Source organism: Cololabis saira, chromosome 12 (assembly GCF_033807715.1).
Source record: "Cololabis saira isolate AMF1-May2022 chromosome 12, fColSai1.1, whole genome shotgun sequence".
Classification (NCBI taxonomy): Eukaryota; Metazoa; Chordata; class Actinopteri; order Beloniformes; family Belonidae; genus Cololabis; species Cololabis saira.
This window is the reverse complement of record NC_084598.1, coordinates 1,253,868-1,268,500: the sequence shown is the minus strand read 5'-3', so window position 1 is coordinate 1,268,500 and position 14,633 is coordinate 1,253,868. Positions and strand designations below refer to the sequence as shown.

Here is a 14,633-nt window from a genome sequence, read left to right as displayed (position 1 = left end):
AGCAGCAACTCACTTCATTCTAATATATATACATTTTAATAAATAAAAAAAATATTAATAGATTAAATTAAGCAATACTTGGCAGAAAAATCACAACTTCTATGACAGGAACAGTGATTATTCATCACTGATCAATATAATACAGAACTGGAAATGAGCCAGTTATTCTGTAATTCTTTCCAAAGTTATTCTTGTCCAGTTTTAAAATGTGCAATTTATTAGAACAAAATGACAAATAACACAAACAGATTTTAGACATACTACAACCCCAAAACAGTATAATATACCCCCTCAAACAATGAAGTATTTTGCTGTAAAAACAAAACTGACAAAACAAAACAATCCAAATAACAGTTACTTCTGATGTAAATATACACACATTTTACATATTAGTCAGAAATGTAAATTAAGTGTTTTTTTCAGAATATGTGTGATCAAGTTAATTGTCTGCTGATAACTTGTGATTTGTTTTGTAAATTAAAGATTTTGAGTTTTGGAATGACTTCTGTATTTTTATTTTTGGACAACTGAAGATTTTAGGAGTACAATAAAAAAATAAAAAAATATTAAAAAGAACCCTTAGTTGGTGCCCAGGTTCATTTTAAGTAGTAATTTTCCCAGAACAAAAGCAGAAGGGTGTGTAGGAATGAGGTCCCTCATGTGTCCAGGGTGAGCAGCGGGTCTTTGGAGTGATCACTGTACATAAAGGTCTGCTCGATGCTGAAGTCTGGCGGGAGCTGGTCCTGGTGCAGCTCCATGTGCGACGACACCAGTTTCAGCGTGGAGAAGTAGAGGCCGCACACCGTGCAGCGGTACATGAGCGCGCCGGCGTGCGTCTTCAGGTGACAGATCATAGTGGAGCGACCTCTGAAGAAACGCAGACACACTTTGCACTGGTACGGTTTCTCCCCGGTGTGGATACGGAGGTGGTAGGTGAACTCCCCGGAGTGGGCGAAACATTTGCCGCAGAAGCGACATCGATACCACTTTCCCCGCGCCCCTGCTGCCGCAGCTCCGTCCTCCTGGCTGCAGAGCCCGTTAGGCAGGACCCCGGGGAATGAGTGGTGTGTCGGCCGCTGAATGAACGTTTCTCTTACGCTACGGCCCATTCCTCCTCCCACGCTCAGGCTGCCCGTCTTAACAAGGCCAGCAGAATCTAGTGGAGAACAGGAGGAGGAGCTGGAAGAAGCCGGCCACTCCACAGAGTGGTCAGCTTTACGTTTGCCTAACCAGCCCTGGCCCCCGGTGCCTCCCCTTGTCTCCATGGACTCGGTGGTGTGTAACGTGAGGTGGTCCTGGAAGGCAGAGGAGGAACAGAATGTCTCTGGACAGAGGAAGCAATGTATCGCCTCCACTCCTTCCATTTCTCCTTCCCCGACGGTGTGCAACTTGATTCTGTGAGCCTTCAGCGCAAAGTACTCCCTTTCTGTGATTGCCGCCTCCTGGGCGTGGGCGATCATGTGCTGGTGGAGAGCGGGGCGCTGTACGAAGCAGCGGGCACAGTGAGGGCAGGGGTAGACGGGCAGGGAGAGGTGGGGGAGGGCGTGCCACAGCAGGGAGCACAGGGACGGCTGGGGGACCAGACACACCCCACAGGTCAGGGTCTGAGGGGAGACGTGAGTCAGGAGGTGCTCTCTGAGAGTCTGGAGTAGGAGAGAGACACCACACAAACATCAGCTCAGCTTTTAAATCACTTTTAAAAACAATAATTAGAAAAAAAAAAATCTCAGTTTTTCAAGTTCCTCTCAGTTTCTCCTCTTTATATTCTTTCCATTGTAGAGTATCCCCAAAATGCTTAAGGTATTGACTACGTTTACATGCAGTCAAAATCCGGGTTAAGGTCAATATTCCGGTTACTGAAACATTCGGAATAATCTGTTTCCATGCGAGAGTTTACATGGTAATTAATCATTTGGGATATCTGGATCAAACCAGCGACGCACAGAGAACATCATGACGCAATTCCCCTCATTTCTGCTTCTTCTTCCTGTATCCAAATCCAAAACAACAACAATAACAGCAGCACGGTGGATAATCAACAGCCCAGTAGAAGTGGTTTTGTTTCTCGGCCCTGTAGTTCTCCTTTTCCAGCGTCTTCCAGCGGAGCTTGATCTGGTCTGGTGTTCCTACAAATCCTGCTTCATGCAACTTTTCTCTCACCTTCTTTTAAAGGGGACCTATTATGAAAAACACATTTTTTCTTGTTTTAACATATATAAAGTGGTCTCCCCTCACCCTGCCAGCACAGGGGAGACAAAATACCATGGAATTCTGCAAGGTCTGTGACCCCCGCCTTACAGAGTCCCCCAGTGTCACGTGACCTTTTTTTGAGCCATTCTGAATCTGCGCCTATGGTGACGTCACCATAGGCGCTCATTTCCATAGGTTCAGCCTCCGCTGCTGAAACCTCGCCCACAACCAGCTCTCTCCGCCGGCTGGAGCGGTCCTTCCTTCAGCCAGGTCGGACCAGCTTCACCCTCCGAGATTTTCAGCCAAATGTGTCCGTTTGATCACCGGTAACGGGCGATGCGCACAGGATGCGCCCCGGAGCCGATCTGTGCTCCCGCCGTGGGGTTGCAGCGCCCGTGGCGCAGCATCCGCCGGGCAGATCCAGCTGAAATTCCGCTGGTCGGTCCCCGGGAGTCCCTGCTATCAGTCCAGGCCGGTTCCTGCGGTCCCGGCCGGTCGGAACCGGTCAGATTCCCCGGTTAAAGCCGCGGTGATGCGGGGCGGCAGTAGCTCAGGTGGTAGAGCGGGTCGTCCAATGATCGGAAGGTCGGCGGTTCGAATCCCGCTCTGTCCCAGTTTGCTGTCGTAGTGTCCTTGGGCAAGACACCTTACCCACCTTGCCCCGTGTGAATGTGTGTGAATGTGTATGAATGTTGGTGGTGGTCGGAGGGGCCGTTAGGCGCGATATGGCAGCCACGCTTCCGTCAGTCTGCCCCAGGGCAGCTGTGGCTACAATGTAGCTACCACCACCGGAGAGAATGTGTATGAATGAATAATGATTTCTGTAAAGCGCTCTGGGTGCCTAGAAGGGCGCTATATAAATCCAAGTCATTATTATTATTATTATGCGCGCTGCTCCAGCCTACTTCCTGGTTTCCAAAGCGGGGTTTCCGACTAAATTGTCCAGGTTCCCAGCCGCTTTGGGAGCAGGGATTTCTGGGGTACGTCCCAGGCTGGACCAGCTTCACCCTCCGAGATTTTCAGCCAAATCTGTCGGTTTGATCCCCGGTAACGGGCGATGCGCCCCGGAGCCATGCTGGGCGCCCGGCGTGGCTCCGGGGCAGCGTTCAGCATCCGCCGGGCAGATCCGGCTGAAATAGTGCATAAATGTTATTTATATACAACTCATATTTTATTTTTTTAACAATAAAGTTGCCATTTGTGAAAATTCAGTGTTGTATTTATTTACAGGCTTGGGCTGCTCTGGTGGAGCGAGTTTTATTCTCCTCCCCTGCTACACGTCATTCAGGGAGCCAATCAGCACAGAGCCTCATTATCATACCCCCCCCTTCCCTTAGAATGAGGCGCAGAAAAAGGGGTTAGAAGCGGTAAAACTAGTGACATGGCCCACAGGCTGGATTTCTGATTTATGTAGAAAAAACAAGCTTTAGATTGTTTTTAAGACATTCAAGGCCTGTTTAAAATATACATTAAATGCCATAATAGGTCTCCTTTAAATCTTCTATCCCGGTACTTTCTACGGTCTACAAATGCAGAAATGTTCATATCCTTCATTACATTTATGAAGTGATTAGTCTCCTCCTGGTCTTGTGTTTCTCCGTGTTTAGAAGAACTTCCTGGACTCAAAAGACCAGGATTCCTTGTGAACAGAGCATGTGCAGAAAACAAATTCCTGTTCCGTTTGATGGGGATATTCCGTTTGGCGTTTACATGACCCAATATTCAGGTTTTAAAAGGAGAAACCCAGGGCTCATATTGGAGTTTTTAAAAACCAGAATATGAGCAAATTCCAGTTATTCAAAAGGGGTTATTGGTGTTTACATGGCCGTGCAAAACCGGGTTATTGCTAATATTCCGGTTAGAAAAGGGTTATTGATGCATGGAAACGTTGTCACTGTCTAATACCTTTATGCTTTTAGTTTTCTTTAGTCAAAACAAATAAATGGTCAGTCAGTGTTTCCTGTTTCAATACCCGATATGTGGTTTTCAAATTGCCGTCGTCATGTTAGGAAAACATTCCTGAATGAACTCCAGGTCAAAGCGTACTACACTGTAAAAGTGGGCAATATCTCCTCATAGCAAATGAAAAGAAGCCATGCTGTGTTGCATTTTGGAACTAGAAAGCTATATTTTACAAACACAAACACACAAATGGGAAAGTGTGTATAAAAATGGATATGGGACTGAAAAAAAATTATTTTGGAGGCTTGGCCTACTTTTTGTGCAAAGTTTATATTATTAGGGTTATTAAAATTAATAGCAGGGGTTTCTACATACAAAAAACGTTTACAGTGCAAGAGAAATCTTCAAAAATGGGTTGTAAATAAAACAGCGTCGCCAAAAACTAAATATGACGCATCATCAACTTCAGTCTCTATAGTTGGCAAAGACAAGACATTGACTAAATACTACTAAACCCTCTCAATAAAGTCTACTGGCAGCTGTAACGGAGAGAGTGATAGCACAAATCAGCTCTCTGCCTGCTGGAGGGATGAGTGAAAAACAAGAGTGGACTAATAAACTGCATAAATGACTAACATTCTGAACATGAACAGTTTCTGGACTTGTCTACAGTCTCGCGTGTTGATGGCCATGCTGTTTCTTTGGAGGTTTATTATTCAGTTCAGCGGGTTTAGATGTTTGCCTTAGAGAAATTCCATCCAAAAATTGTTAATTTAATAACGATTTCTGGTCAAACAGCTTTATTTTTGGTTCGGGTTCAAATACTCAGTGCTGAAAAGCGTGACTGAAGAATGCACTCTAATCGTTTAATTTGTCAAATCAAATCAAATCAAATGCATCAACTGATTCTTTTAATCATTCCTCAATCTGACATATATTTAACATTAATCAGATGCTTTTGCTTTGATTAAATGACCATCAACATGAAGGGTTTCCTCTCGATGGTGATATTTAAATGCTGGTTCAGCATGAATTGATTTGAAAATTCAAAATAATTGAAGGATTGTAAAGACAATTTAAGCCAAAGGATTGAACATAACAAACTTAAAAAAGCATGCTATCTGTTTGGCATTCCATATACATCACACATATACAAAGTACTTAGTCAGCCACCAATTGTGCAAGTTCTCCCACAGAGACGAGAGAGTTCAGATGGAGCATCGTTTTGACTTTACACACACAGTTACACAGACGTACACACCTGCTCACTCACCTGCTCACTCACCTACACACTCACCTGCTCACTCACCTGCTCACTCACCTGCTCACTCACTTACACACTCACCTACACACTCACCTGCTCACTCACCTGCTCACTCACCTGCTCACTCACTTACACACTCACCTGCTCACTCACTTACACACTCACCTGCTCACTCACCTACACACTCACCTGCTAACTCACCTGCTCACTCACCTGCTCACTCACCTGCTCACTCACCTGCTCACTCACCTACACACTCACCTGCTCACTCACCTGCTCACTCACCTGCTCACTCACCTGCTCACTCACCTACACACTCACCTGCTCACTCACCTGCTCACTCACCTGCTCACTCACCTGCTCACTCACCTGCTCACTCACCTGCTCACTCACTTACACACTCAACTGCTCACTCACCTGCTCACTCACCTGCTCACTCACCTGCTCACTCACCTGCTCACTCACCTACACACTCACCTGCTCACTCACCTGCTCACTCACCTGCTCACTCACCTGCTCACTCACCTGCTCACTCACCTGCTCACTCACCTGCTCACTCACTTACACACTCACCTGCTCACTCACCTGCTCACTCACCTGCTCACTCACTTACACACTCACCTGCTCACTCACCTACACACTCACCTGCTCACTCACTTACACACTCACCTGCTCACTCACCTACACACTCACCTGCTCACTCACTTACACACTCACCTGCTCACTCACCTGCTCACTCACCTGCTCACTCACCTGCTCACTCACCTACACACTCACCTGCTCACTCACCTGCTCACTCACCTGCTCACTCACCTGCTCACTCACCTGCTCACTCACCTGCTCACTCACCTGCTCACTCACTTACACACTCACCTGCTCACTCACCTGCTCACTCACCTGCTCACTCACCTACACACTCACCTGCTCACTCACCTGCTCACTCACCTGCTCACTCACTTACACACTCACCTGCTCACTCACCTACACACTCACCTACACACTCACCTGCTCACTCACCTGCTCACTCACCTACACACTCACCTGCTCACTCACCTGCTCACTCACCTGCTCACTCACTTACACACTCACCTGCTCACTCACCTACACACTCACCTGCTCACTCACCTGCTCACTCACCTGCTCACTCACTTACACACTCACCTGCTCACTCACCTGCTCACTCACCTGCTCACTCACTTACACACTCACCTGCTCACTCACTTACACACTCACCTGCTCACTCACCTGCTCACTCACCTGCTCACTCACCTGCTCACTCACCTGCTCACTCACCTGCTCACTCACCTACACACTCACCTGCTCACTCACTTACACACTCACCTACACACTCACCTGCTCACTCACCTGCTCACTCACCTGCTCACTCACCTACACACTCACCTGCTCACTCACTTACACACTCACCTGCTCACTCACCTGCTCACTCACCTGCTCACTCACCTGCTCACTCACTTACACACTCACCTGCTCACTCACCTGCTCACTCACCTGCTCACTCACTTACACTCACCTGCTCACTCACTTACACACTCACCTGCTCACTCACCTGCTCACTCACCTGCTCACTCACCTGCTCACTCACCTGCTCACTCACTTACACACTCACCTGCTCACTCACTTACACACTCACCTGCTCACTCACCTGCTCACTCACCTGCTCACTCACCTGCTCACTCACCTGCTCACTCACCTGCTCACTCACTTACACACTCACCTGCTCACTCACTTACACACTCACCTACACACTCACCTGCTCACTCACCTACACACTCACCTGCTCACTCACTTACACACTCACCTGCTCACTCACCTGCTCACTCACCTACACACTCACCTGCTCACTCACTTACACACTCACCTGCTCACTCACCTGCTCACTCACCTGCTCACTCACCTACACACTCACCTGCTCACTCACCTGCTCACTCACCTGCTCACTCACCTGCTCACTCACCTGCTCACTCACCTGCTCACTCACCTGCTCACTCACTTACACACTCACCTGCTCACTCACCTGCTCACTCACCTACACACTCACCTGCTCACTCACCTGCTCACTCACCTGCTCACTCACCTACACACTCACCTGCTCACTCACCTGCTCACTCACTTACACACTCACCTGCTCACTCACTTACACACTCACCTACACACTCACCTGCTCACTCACCTGCTCACTCACCTACACACTCACCTGCTCACTCACTTACACACTCACCTGCTCACTCACCTGCTCACTCACCTGCTCACTCACTTACACACTCACCTGCTCACTCACCTGCTCACTCACCTGCTCACTCACTTACACACTCACCTGCTCACTCACTTACACACTCACCTGCTCACTCACCTGCTCACTCACCTGCTCACTCACCTGCTCACTCACCTGCTCACTCACCTACACACTCACCTGCTCACTCACTTACACACTCACCTACACACTCACCTGCTCACTCACCTGCTCACTCACCTGCTCACTCACCTACACACTCACCTGCTCACTCACTTACACACTCACCTGCTCACTCACCTGCTCACTCACCTGCTCACTCACCTGCTCACTCACTTACACACTCACCTGCTCACTCACCTGCTCACTCACCTGCTCACTCACCTACACACTCACCTGCTCACTCACCTGCTCACTCACTTACACACTCACCTGCTCACTCACCTGCTCACTCACCTGCTCACTCACCTACACACTCACCTGCTCACTCACCTGCTCACTCACCTGCTCACTCACCTACACACTCACCTGCTCACTCACCTGCTCACTCACCTGCTCACTCACTTACACACTCACCTGCTCACTCACTTACACACTCACCTACACACTCACCTGCTCACTCACCTGCTCACTCACCTACACACTCACCTGCTCACTCACTTACACACTCACCTGCTCACTCACCTGCTCACTCACCTGCTCACTCACCTGCTCACTCACTTACACACTCACCTGCTCACTCACCTGCTCACTCACTTACACACTCACCTGCTCACTCACCTGCTCACTCACCTACACACTCACCTGCTCACTCACTTACACACTCACCTACACACTCACCTGCTCACTCACCTGCTCACTCACCTGCTCACTCACCTACACACTCACCTGCTCACTCACTTACACACTCACCTGCTCACTCACCTGCTCACTCACCTGCTCACTCACTTACACACTCACCTGCTCACTCACCTGCTCACTCACCTGCTCACTCACTTACACACTCACCTGCTCACTCACTTACACACTCACCTGCTCACTCACCTGCTCACTCACCTGCTCACTCACCTGCTCACTCACCTGCTCACTCACCTGCTCACTCACCTGCTCACTCACCTGCTCACTCACCTGCTCACTCACTTACACACTCACCTGCTCACTCACTTACACACTCCCCTGCTCACTCACCTGCTCACTCACCTGCTCACTCACCTGCTCACTCACCTACACACTCACCTGCTCACTCACTTACACACTCACCTGCTCACTGACCTGCTCACTCACCTGCTCACTCACTTACACACTCACCTGCTCACTCACCTGCTCACTCACTTACACACTCACCTGCTCACTCACTTACACACTCACCTGCTCACTCACCTGCTCACTCACCTGCTCACTCACCTGCTCACTCACCTGCTCACTCACCTGCTCACTCACCTACACACTCACCTGCTCACTTACTTACACACTCACCTACACACTCACCTGCTCACTCACCTGCTCACTCACCTGCTCACTCACCTACACACTCACCTGCTCACTCACTTACACACTCACCTGCTCACTCACCTGCTCACTCACCTGCTCACTCACCTGCTCACTCACTTACACACTCACCTGCTCACTCACCTGCTCACTCACCTGCTCACTCACCTACACACTCACCTGCTCACTCACCTGCTCACTCACTTACACACTCACCTGCTCACTCACCTGCTCACTCACCTGCTCACTCACCTACACACTCACCTGCTCACTCACCTGCTCACTCACCTGCTCACTCACCTACACACTCACCTGCTCACTCACCTGCTCACTCACCTGCTCACTCACTTACACACTCACCTGCTCACTCACTTACACACTCACCTACACACTCACCTGCTCACTCACCTGCTCACTCACCTACACACTCACCTGCTCACTCACTTACACACTCACCTGCTCACTCACCTGCTCACTCACCTGCTCACTCACCTGCTCACTCACTTACACACTCACCTGCTCACTCACCTGCTCACTCACTTACACACTCACCTGCTCACTCACCTGCTCACTCACCTGCTCACTCACCTGCTCACTCACCTGCTCACTCACCTACACACTCACCTGCTCACTCACTTACACACTCACCTACACACTCACCTGCTCACTCACCTGCTCACTCACCTGCTCACTCACCTACACACTCACCTGCTCACTCACTTACACACTCACCTGCTCACTCACCTGCTCACTCACCTGCTCACTCACCTGCTCACTCACTTACACACTCACCTGCTCACTCACCTGCTCACTCACCTGCTCACTCACTTACACACTCACCTGCTCACTCACTTACACACTCACCTGCTCACTCACCTGCTCACTCACCTGCTCACTCACCTGCTCACTCACCTGCTCACTCACCTGCTCACTCACCTGCTCACTCACCTGCTCACTCACTTACACACTCACCTGCTCACTCACTTACACACTCCCCTGCTCACTCACCTGCTCACTCACCTGCTCACTCACCTGCTCACTCACCTGCTCACTCACCTGCTCACTCACCTGCTCACTCACTTACACACTCACCTGCTCACTCACTTACACACTCACCTACACACTCACCTGCTCACTCACCTGCTCACTCACCTGCTCACTCACCCCCCAGTTCCAGGGACAGATAAGGGCAGTATTCTAGTCTGGATCAGTCCCAGGGACCTGGACTGGTTGATGTTTGTGTCTCTGCCTGGTTTCGTGTCTGTTTGTTTGTCTTTTCTCTTACAGATTTCAAAGGCTTGTGTGCCCGTTGTGCGTTTCCCTGTGTTTCTCTCATTTCAGACTAGAATCCCTAACCCCCCCTCACATATACTATACATATACAAACTAATTATAAAGAAGAAAAAATAAAATATACAGGACTGTCTCAGAAAATTAGAAAATTGTGATAAAGTTCTTTATTTTCTGTAATGCAATTACCGTAAAAAAAACAAAAATGTCATACATTCTGGATTCATTACAAATCAACTGAAATATTGAAAGCCTTTTATTATTTTAATATTGCTGATTATGGTTTACAGTTTAAGATTAAGATTCCCAGAATATTCTAATTTTTTGAGATAGGATATTTGAGTTTTCTTAAGCTGTAAGCCATGATCAGCAATATTAAAATAATAAAAGGCTTGCAATATTTCAGTTGATTTGTAATGAATCCAGAATGTATGACATTTGTTTTTACAGTTTTTGTAATTGCATTACAGAAAATCACAATATTCTAATTTTCTGAGACAGTCCTGTATGTATATATATATATATATATATATATATATATATATATATATATATATATATATATATATATATATACACACACACATACATATATATATATATATATATATATATATATATATATATATATATATATATATATATATATACATATATATGATTTAGGTTTTTACCAACTTGGTATTAACCATTAACATGTATGCAGACAAAAAGAAAACAAGAATATCTCTCTCTTTTTAAGTGGGAGAACTTACTCGACTGGTGTCTGACTAAATACTTTTTTGTCCCACTGTATAACCTTTACAGCATCTGACTTACATGAACATTTGTTAACATGCACCTACCTGGAAGTCTTTCCTGAGGGTTTTGGTGCAGGCTGCACAGCTCAGCTCCCCGGCCAGGGAGGACAGCACTTCCTGTGGGATGCTGTAGCCGGCGGCCGCCTGCTGCTGGTGACGCAGCAGCTTGTTCTGGCTGAGGAACTGGAAGTGGCACATGTCACAGCTGAAGAGCTTCACTCCCACGTGATGGAGGGCGTGGGAGACGGCGGCAGCGTGGTCTGGAAACGACGTGCCACACACTCCACAGAGGCCGAGCTCTGTCAGGTGAGTCTCACCGTGTCTCACGACGGCACCAGAGTCTGCGGGAACAAGTGCTGAGCAGGCTTTACATGACAACATGTTTCCTGTTCCCTGCAGGAGCAAAAAGGATTATTATTAAAAGTAACGGATAACAATTACCTGCAGTATTTTACTGCAAATACACAGACCATAATTACCTGGCTGCTTGTGTTCCCTTCTGCTCTTGTAACACCATATTCCACACATACAAGCTCTTCTTCATCGTCCTCTTCCGTCTCCGCCATGCAGTTCTCATCATCACTCAGCTCAATGATCTCCCCTGCCAGCTGTCTCCGCTGCTCCTCCTCTGTTCCCGCCATCGTCTCATCACCTTGCAGAGCATCCCTCTCCTGTACGGTTCCACCTTTCCTCGTCTCACCAAGCCCCAGCCTGCTGTCCTTCTGCACATCCGTCCCGCTGCCCTCCCCTGGTGTCCCCTGCAGCCAGCCTAACGTCTCTCCTGAGGGTGAAGTCTCAGCTCCAGCCTGAGCCGAGGACTCTGGGAGGGAGCAGGAGTCCAAAGTTGCAGGATCACTGCCATGTGGCAAAGAACCACTCGTACAACTTTCAGAGAGTATTTGGCCGTGTGTGTCACCGTCTCCACAGCCTTCTTCTGCCTCTCTAATTTCCAGTCCCTGTTCAGTCTTCAGCTCGAAAACAACTGAAGATGACACACATTCAGTCTCATTATAAACGTTACTCCTGGTTAGAAGATGGCCTCCTTGTAGCTTTTGATTTTCTTCCAACTTTCCATAGCCGATCTGGGACTGGATGTCTTCCTCCTTCAGCTCCATAGATAGAGATGTGTTAACTCCACGCTCTGGCCTAGCAGTCCTGCTATGAGAGAGAGGTGAGGGAGCAACAGCAGGCGCAGCATCAGCACCAGGACCTGCCACCGATGACAGAGAGGAGCAAGAGGCCGTGGAGGAACACACAGAGGATACAGACACAGAAGCTGCAGTGATGACGGCGGATGCAGCAGCAGCTGTGCTGGTGTCCGGAGGGAGATCCTCTACACTGCTTACTTTACATTTAGCAGACACAGACGCCTGCAGATCGGGGAACGTAGCATGACAGGCCCGGACCAGTTCACAAATGCCAAATCTCTCAGCCAGTTCATACAGCACCCCCATATCTATAAGATCAATCAAGATACCGCCCGTGTAGACGAAGGTCAGGACCTTTTCAAAGTTGGCCGGGGAGATCAGTTCAAGCGGGAAGACAGCAGAGGATGTGGCTGGAACCCGGGTGAATAAATCATGGAAATATGTGCCAGCACAGGCCAAGACTGCACGGTGTGCTGCAAATGTCCGGTTGCCGACTTGTAGAAACACATCGCAGTAGTGGTGTGACTGGCGGCAGCGGTTGAGCTGGACGAGCAGGCTGGCGGCGTGGCTGGGACCCTGCAGCTGGATCCTCATGGCTGGGACCCTGCAGCTGGATCCTCATCCCTGGAACTCCTGCCCGGCTACAACCCACCTTGGAACATGCAACACAAGAGAAGAGAAATGTGCTAAACAAAAGTAAATATTTTTGATTTGATTTGAAGATTTTATTTCGAACATACATACATATATACATATATACATACATACATACATACATACATACATACATACATACATATGTCTACAGCCCTTCATATAATAATAGTTTACGGATCCACCAACATGCTCGAAACGGAGGATTGAAGTAAACACTTAGCGAGTCCTACCCCTGAATCTTACATACATTCTTACATATAACATGAGTTTCAATAAGCTTACTTACAAAACACCCATACCTACTTTAATAACTGTTCTATACAGTGATAGACCGGTAATACTCAATTATATGTATATATAAATATAGTCAAAATCAAAACAAACCAAAGCAAACAAAACAAAACAAAACAAAACAAACGCCCAGCATTTAGTTGCTACTATGTATGTATGTATGTACTAATAGAAGTAATCATAATGTATGGTATTACATTATCATTACTTTACTATAATACTACAATATAATAGAGAACAATAGACAGCAATGGTATAACAATATAGTTGACTAACTATATAAGAGTAGATATGCTATATATATATATATATATATATATATATATATATATATATATATATATATATATATATATATATACATACACACACACACACACACACTGGTTCATATATTTACCTCCAATTATATACATAAAAATTACTATAAATCAAGACTTATCATTGGAAAAACAACAATTTTCACCTGTTTCAAGTAGATTTTCACTTGAAATAAGAAGAAAAATCTGCCAGTAGAACAAGATTTTTTTGCTTGTAATGAGAAGATAAATCTTGTCCCACTGGCACATTTTCCTACTTATTTCAAGTGAAAATTTAGTTGATACAGGTGAAAATTGTCAAATAAGTTATTTTTCTGGTGTTATTTTTCTGGTGATGACTCTAAATGTTGAAATAGCAGTAAAACCACATTCATTGATGAAATGACATAAGGGATGGAAAGGAAGGATGGCAGTTTTACAGGGGGATGATTTGGACCGTTTTTATTTCAGGGGGGGATGCCATCCCCCCTTATCCCCCTCAACTCCAGTACTGCTTTAATTAAATTAATTAAATTAAATGTGTGATCCTCTTCAAATGCTGGCGACAGTAAAAAAAAAAAAAAAAAATCGCATTTGAAAAAGATGCCCCATATTAGTTAAAACGCGAACAAAACGAAGTTATGTTCAGCAGAATCTAAAGTGAACTCCAGTCAGATGAAGTCCACTAACAGATGAATAGTTTATTCTTAACTCCGGGGTTTAACGAGGTTCCAGTGCATCATGAGTAGCTGTTTTCACTCCAAACACACTATGATGACACAGGTTTGAACAGTTACTCTACGTTTCCATCAAGACAATCACTTACTCAACACCATGAGTCGCGGCTGTCAGGAATCCTTTGTTACCCCCAAATACTCCAAACTCAGCTGTTTGTCAACATTGAATTACAAGTAAACCCCCGTCGCACTGTGGTGACGTCACTCAAGACCGTCGCCCCTTAGTGACGTCGATGCAAAAGAGAAAAAAAACTAAAGCTGCAAAATCTTCTCTTTAATGTGGAGTCCACTAGTCCAATGTCTCATGTACTGGTTT

At 46.9% G+C, this 14,633-nt stretch overlaps 1 protein-coding gene across 2 annotated transcripts; it reads right to left on the bottom strand.

Moving 5' to 3' along the window:
- Positions 1-499: 499 nt before the first annotated feature.
- Positions 500-14,502, bottom strand: LOC133456631 (zinc finger and BTB domain-containing protein 39). 2 transcript variants are annotated; one of them, XM_061735143.1, is made up of 4 exons: positions 14,407-14,502; positions 11,665-12,985; positions 11,231-11,578; positions 500-1,643 (listed from the first exon to the last, which is right to left on the bottom strand). In XM_061735143.1, the coding sequence occupies exons 2-4, from the start codon at positions 12,925-12,927 to the stop codon at positions 657-659; spliced, it is 2,598 nt and encodes an 865-aa protein (XP_061591127.1). In that variant the 5' UTR covers positions 12,928-12,985; positions 14,407-14,502; the 3' UTR covers positions 500-656. The 2 variants fall into 2 exon arrangements, with proteins under 2 accessions (XP_061591127.1, XP_061591128.1); XM_061735144.1 differs by lacking the exon at positions 14,407-14,502 and having other exon boundaries at positions 11,665-13,005.
- Between the last annotated feature and the right edge of the window lie 131 nt (positions 14,503-14,633).

Bases quoted from the DNA above. Each gene is read 5' to 3' on its own strand.
- LOC133456631 (XM_061735143.1), bottom strand. From the start codon at position 12,927: ATGAGGATCCAGCTGCAGGGTCCCAGCCACGCCGCCAGCCTGCTCGTC. The intron at 11,579-11,664 runs GTAATTATGGTC...TTGCTCCTGCAG, and splicing joins AAGGGAACACAAGCAGCCAG to GGAACAGGAAACATGTTGTC. The intron at 1,644-11,230 runs GTAGGTGCATGT...CTCCTACTCCAG, and splicing joins CCCTCAGGAAAGACTTCCAG to ACTCTCAGAGAGCACCTCCT.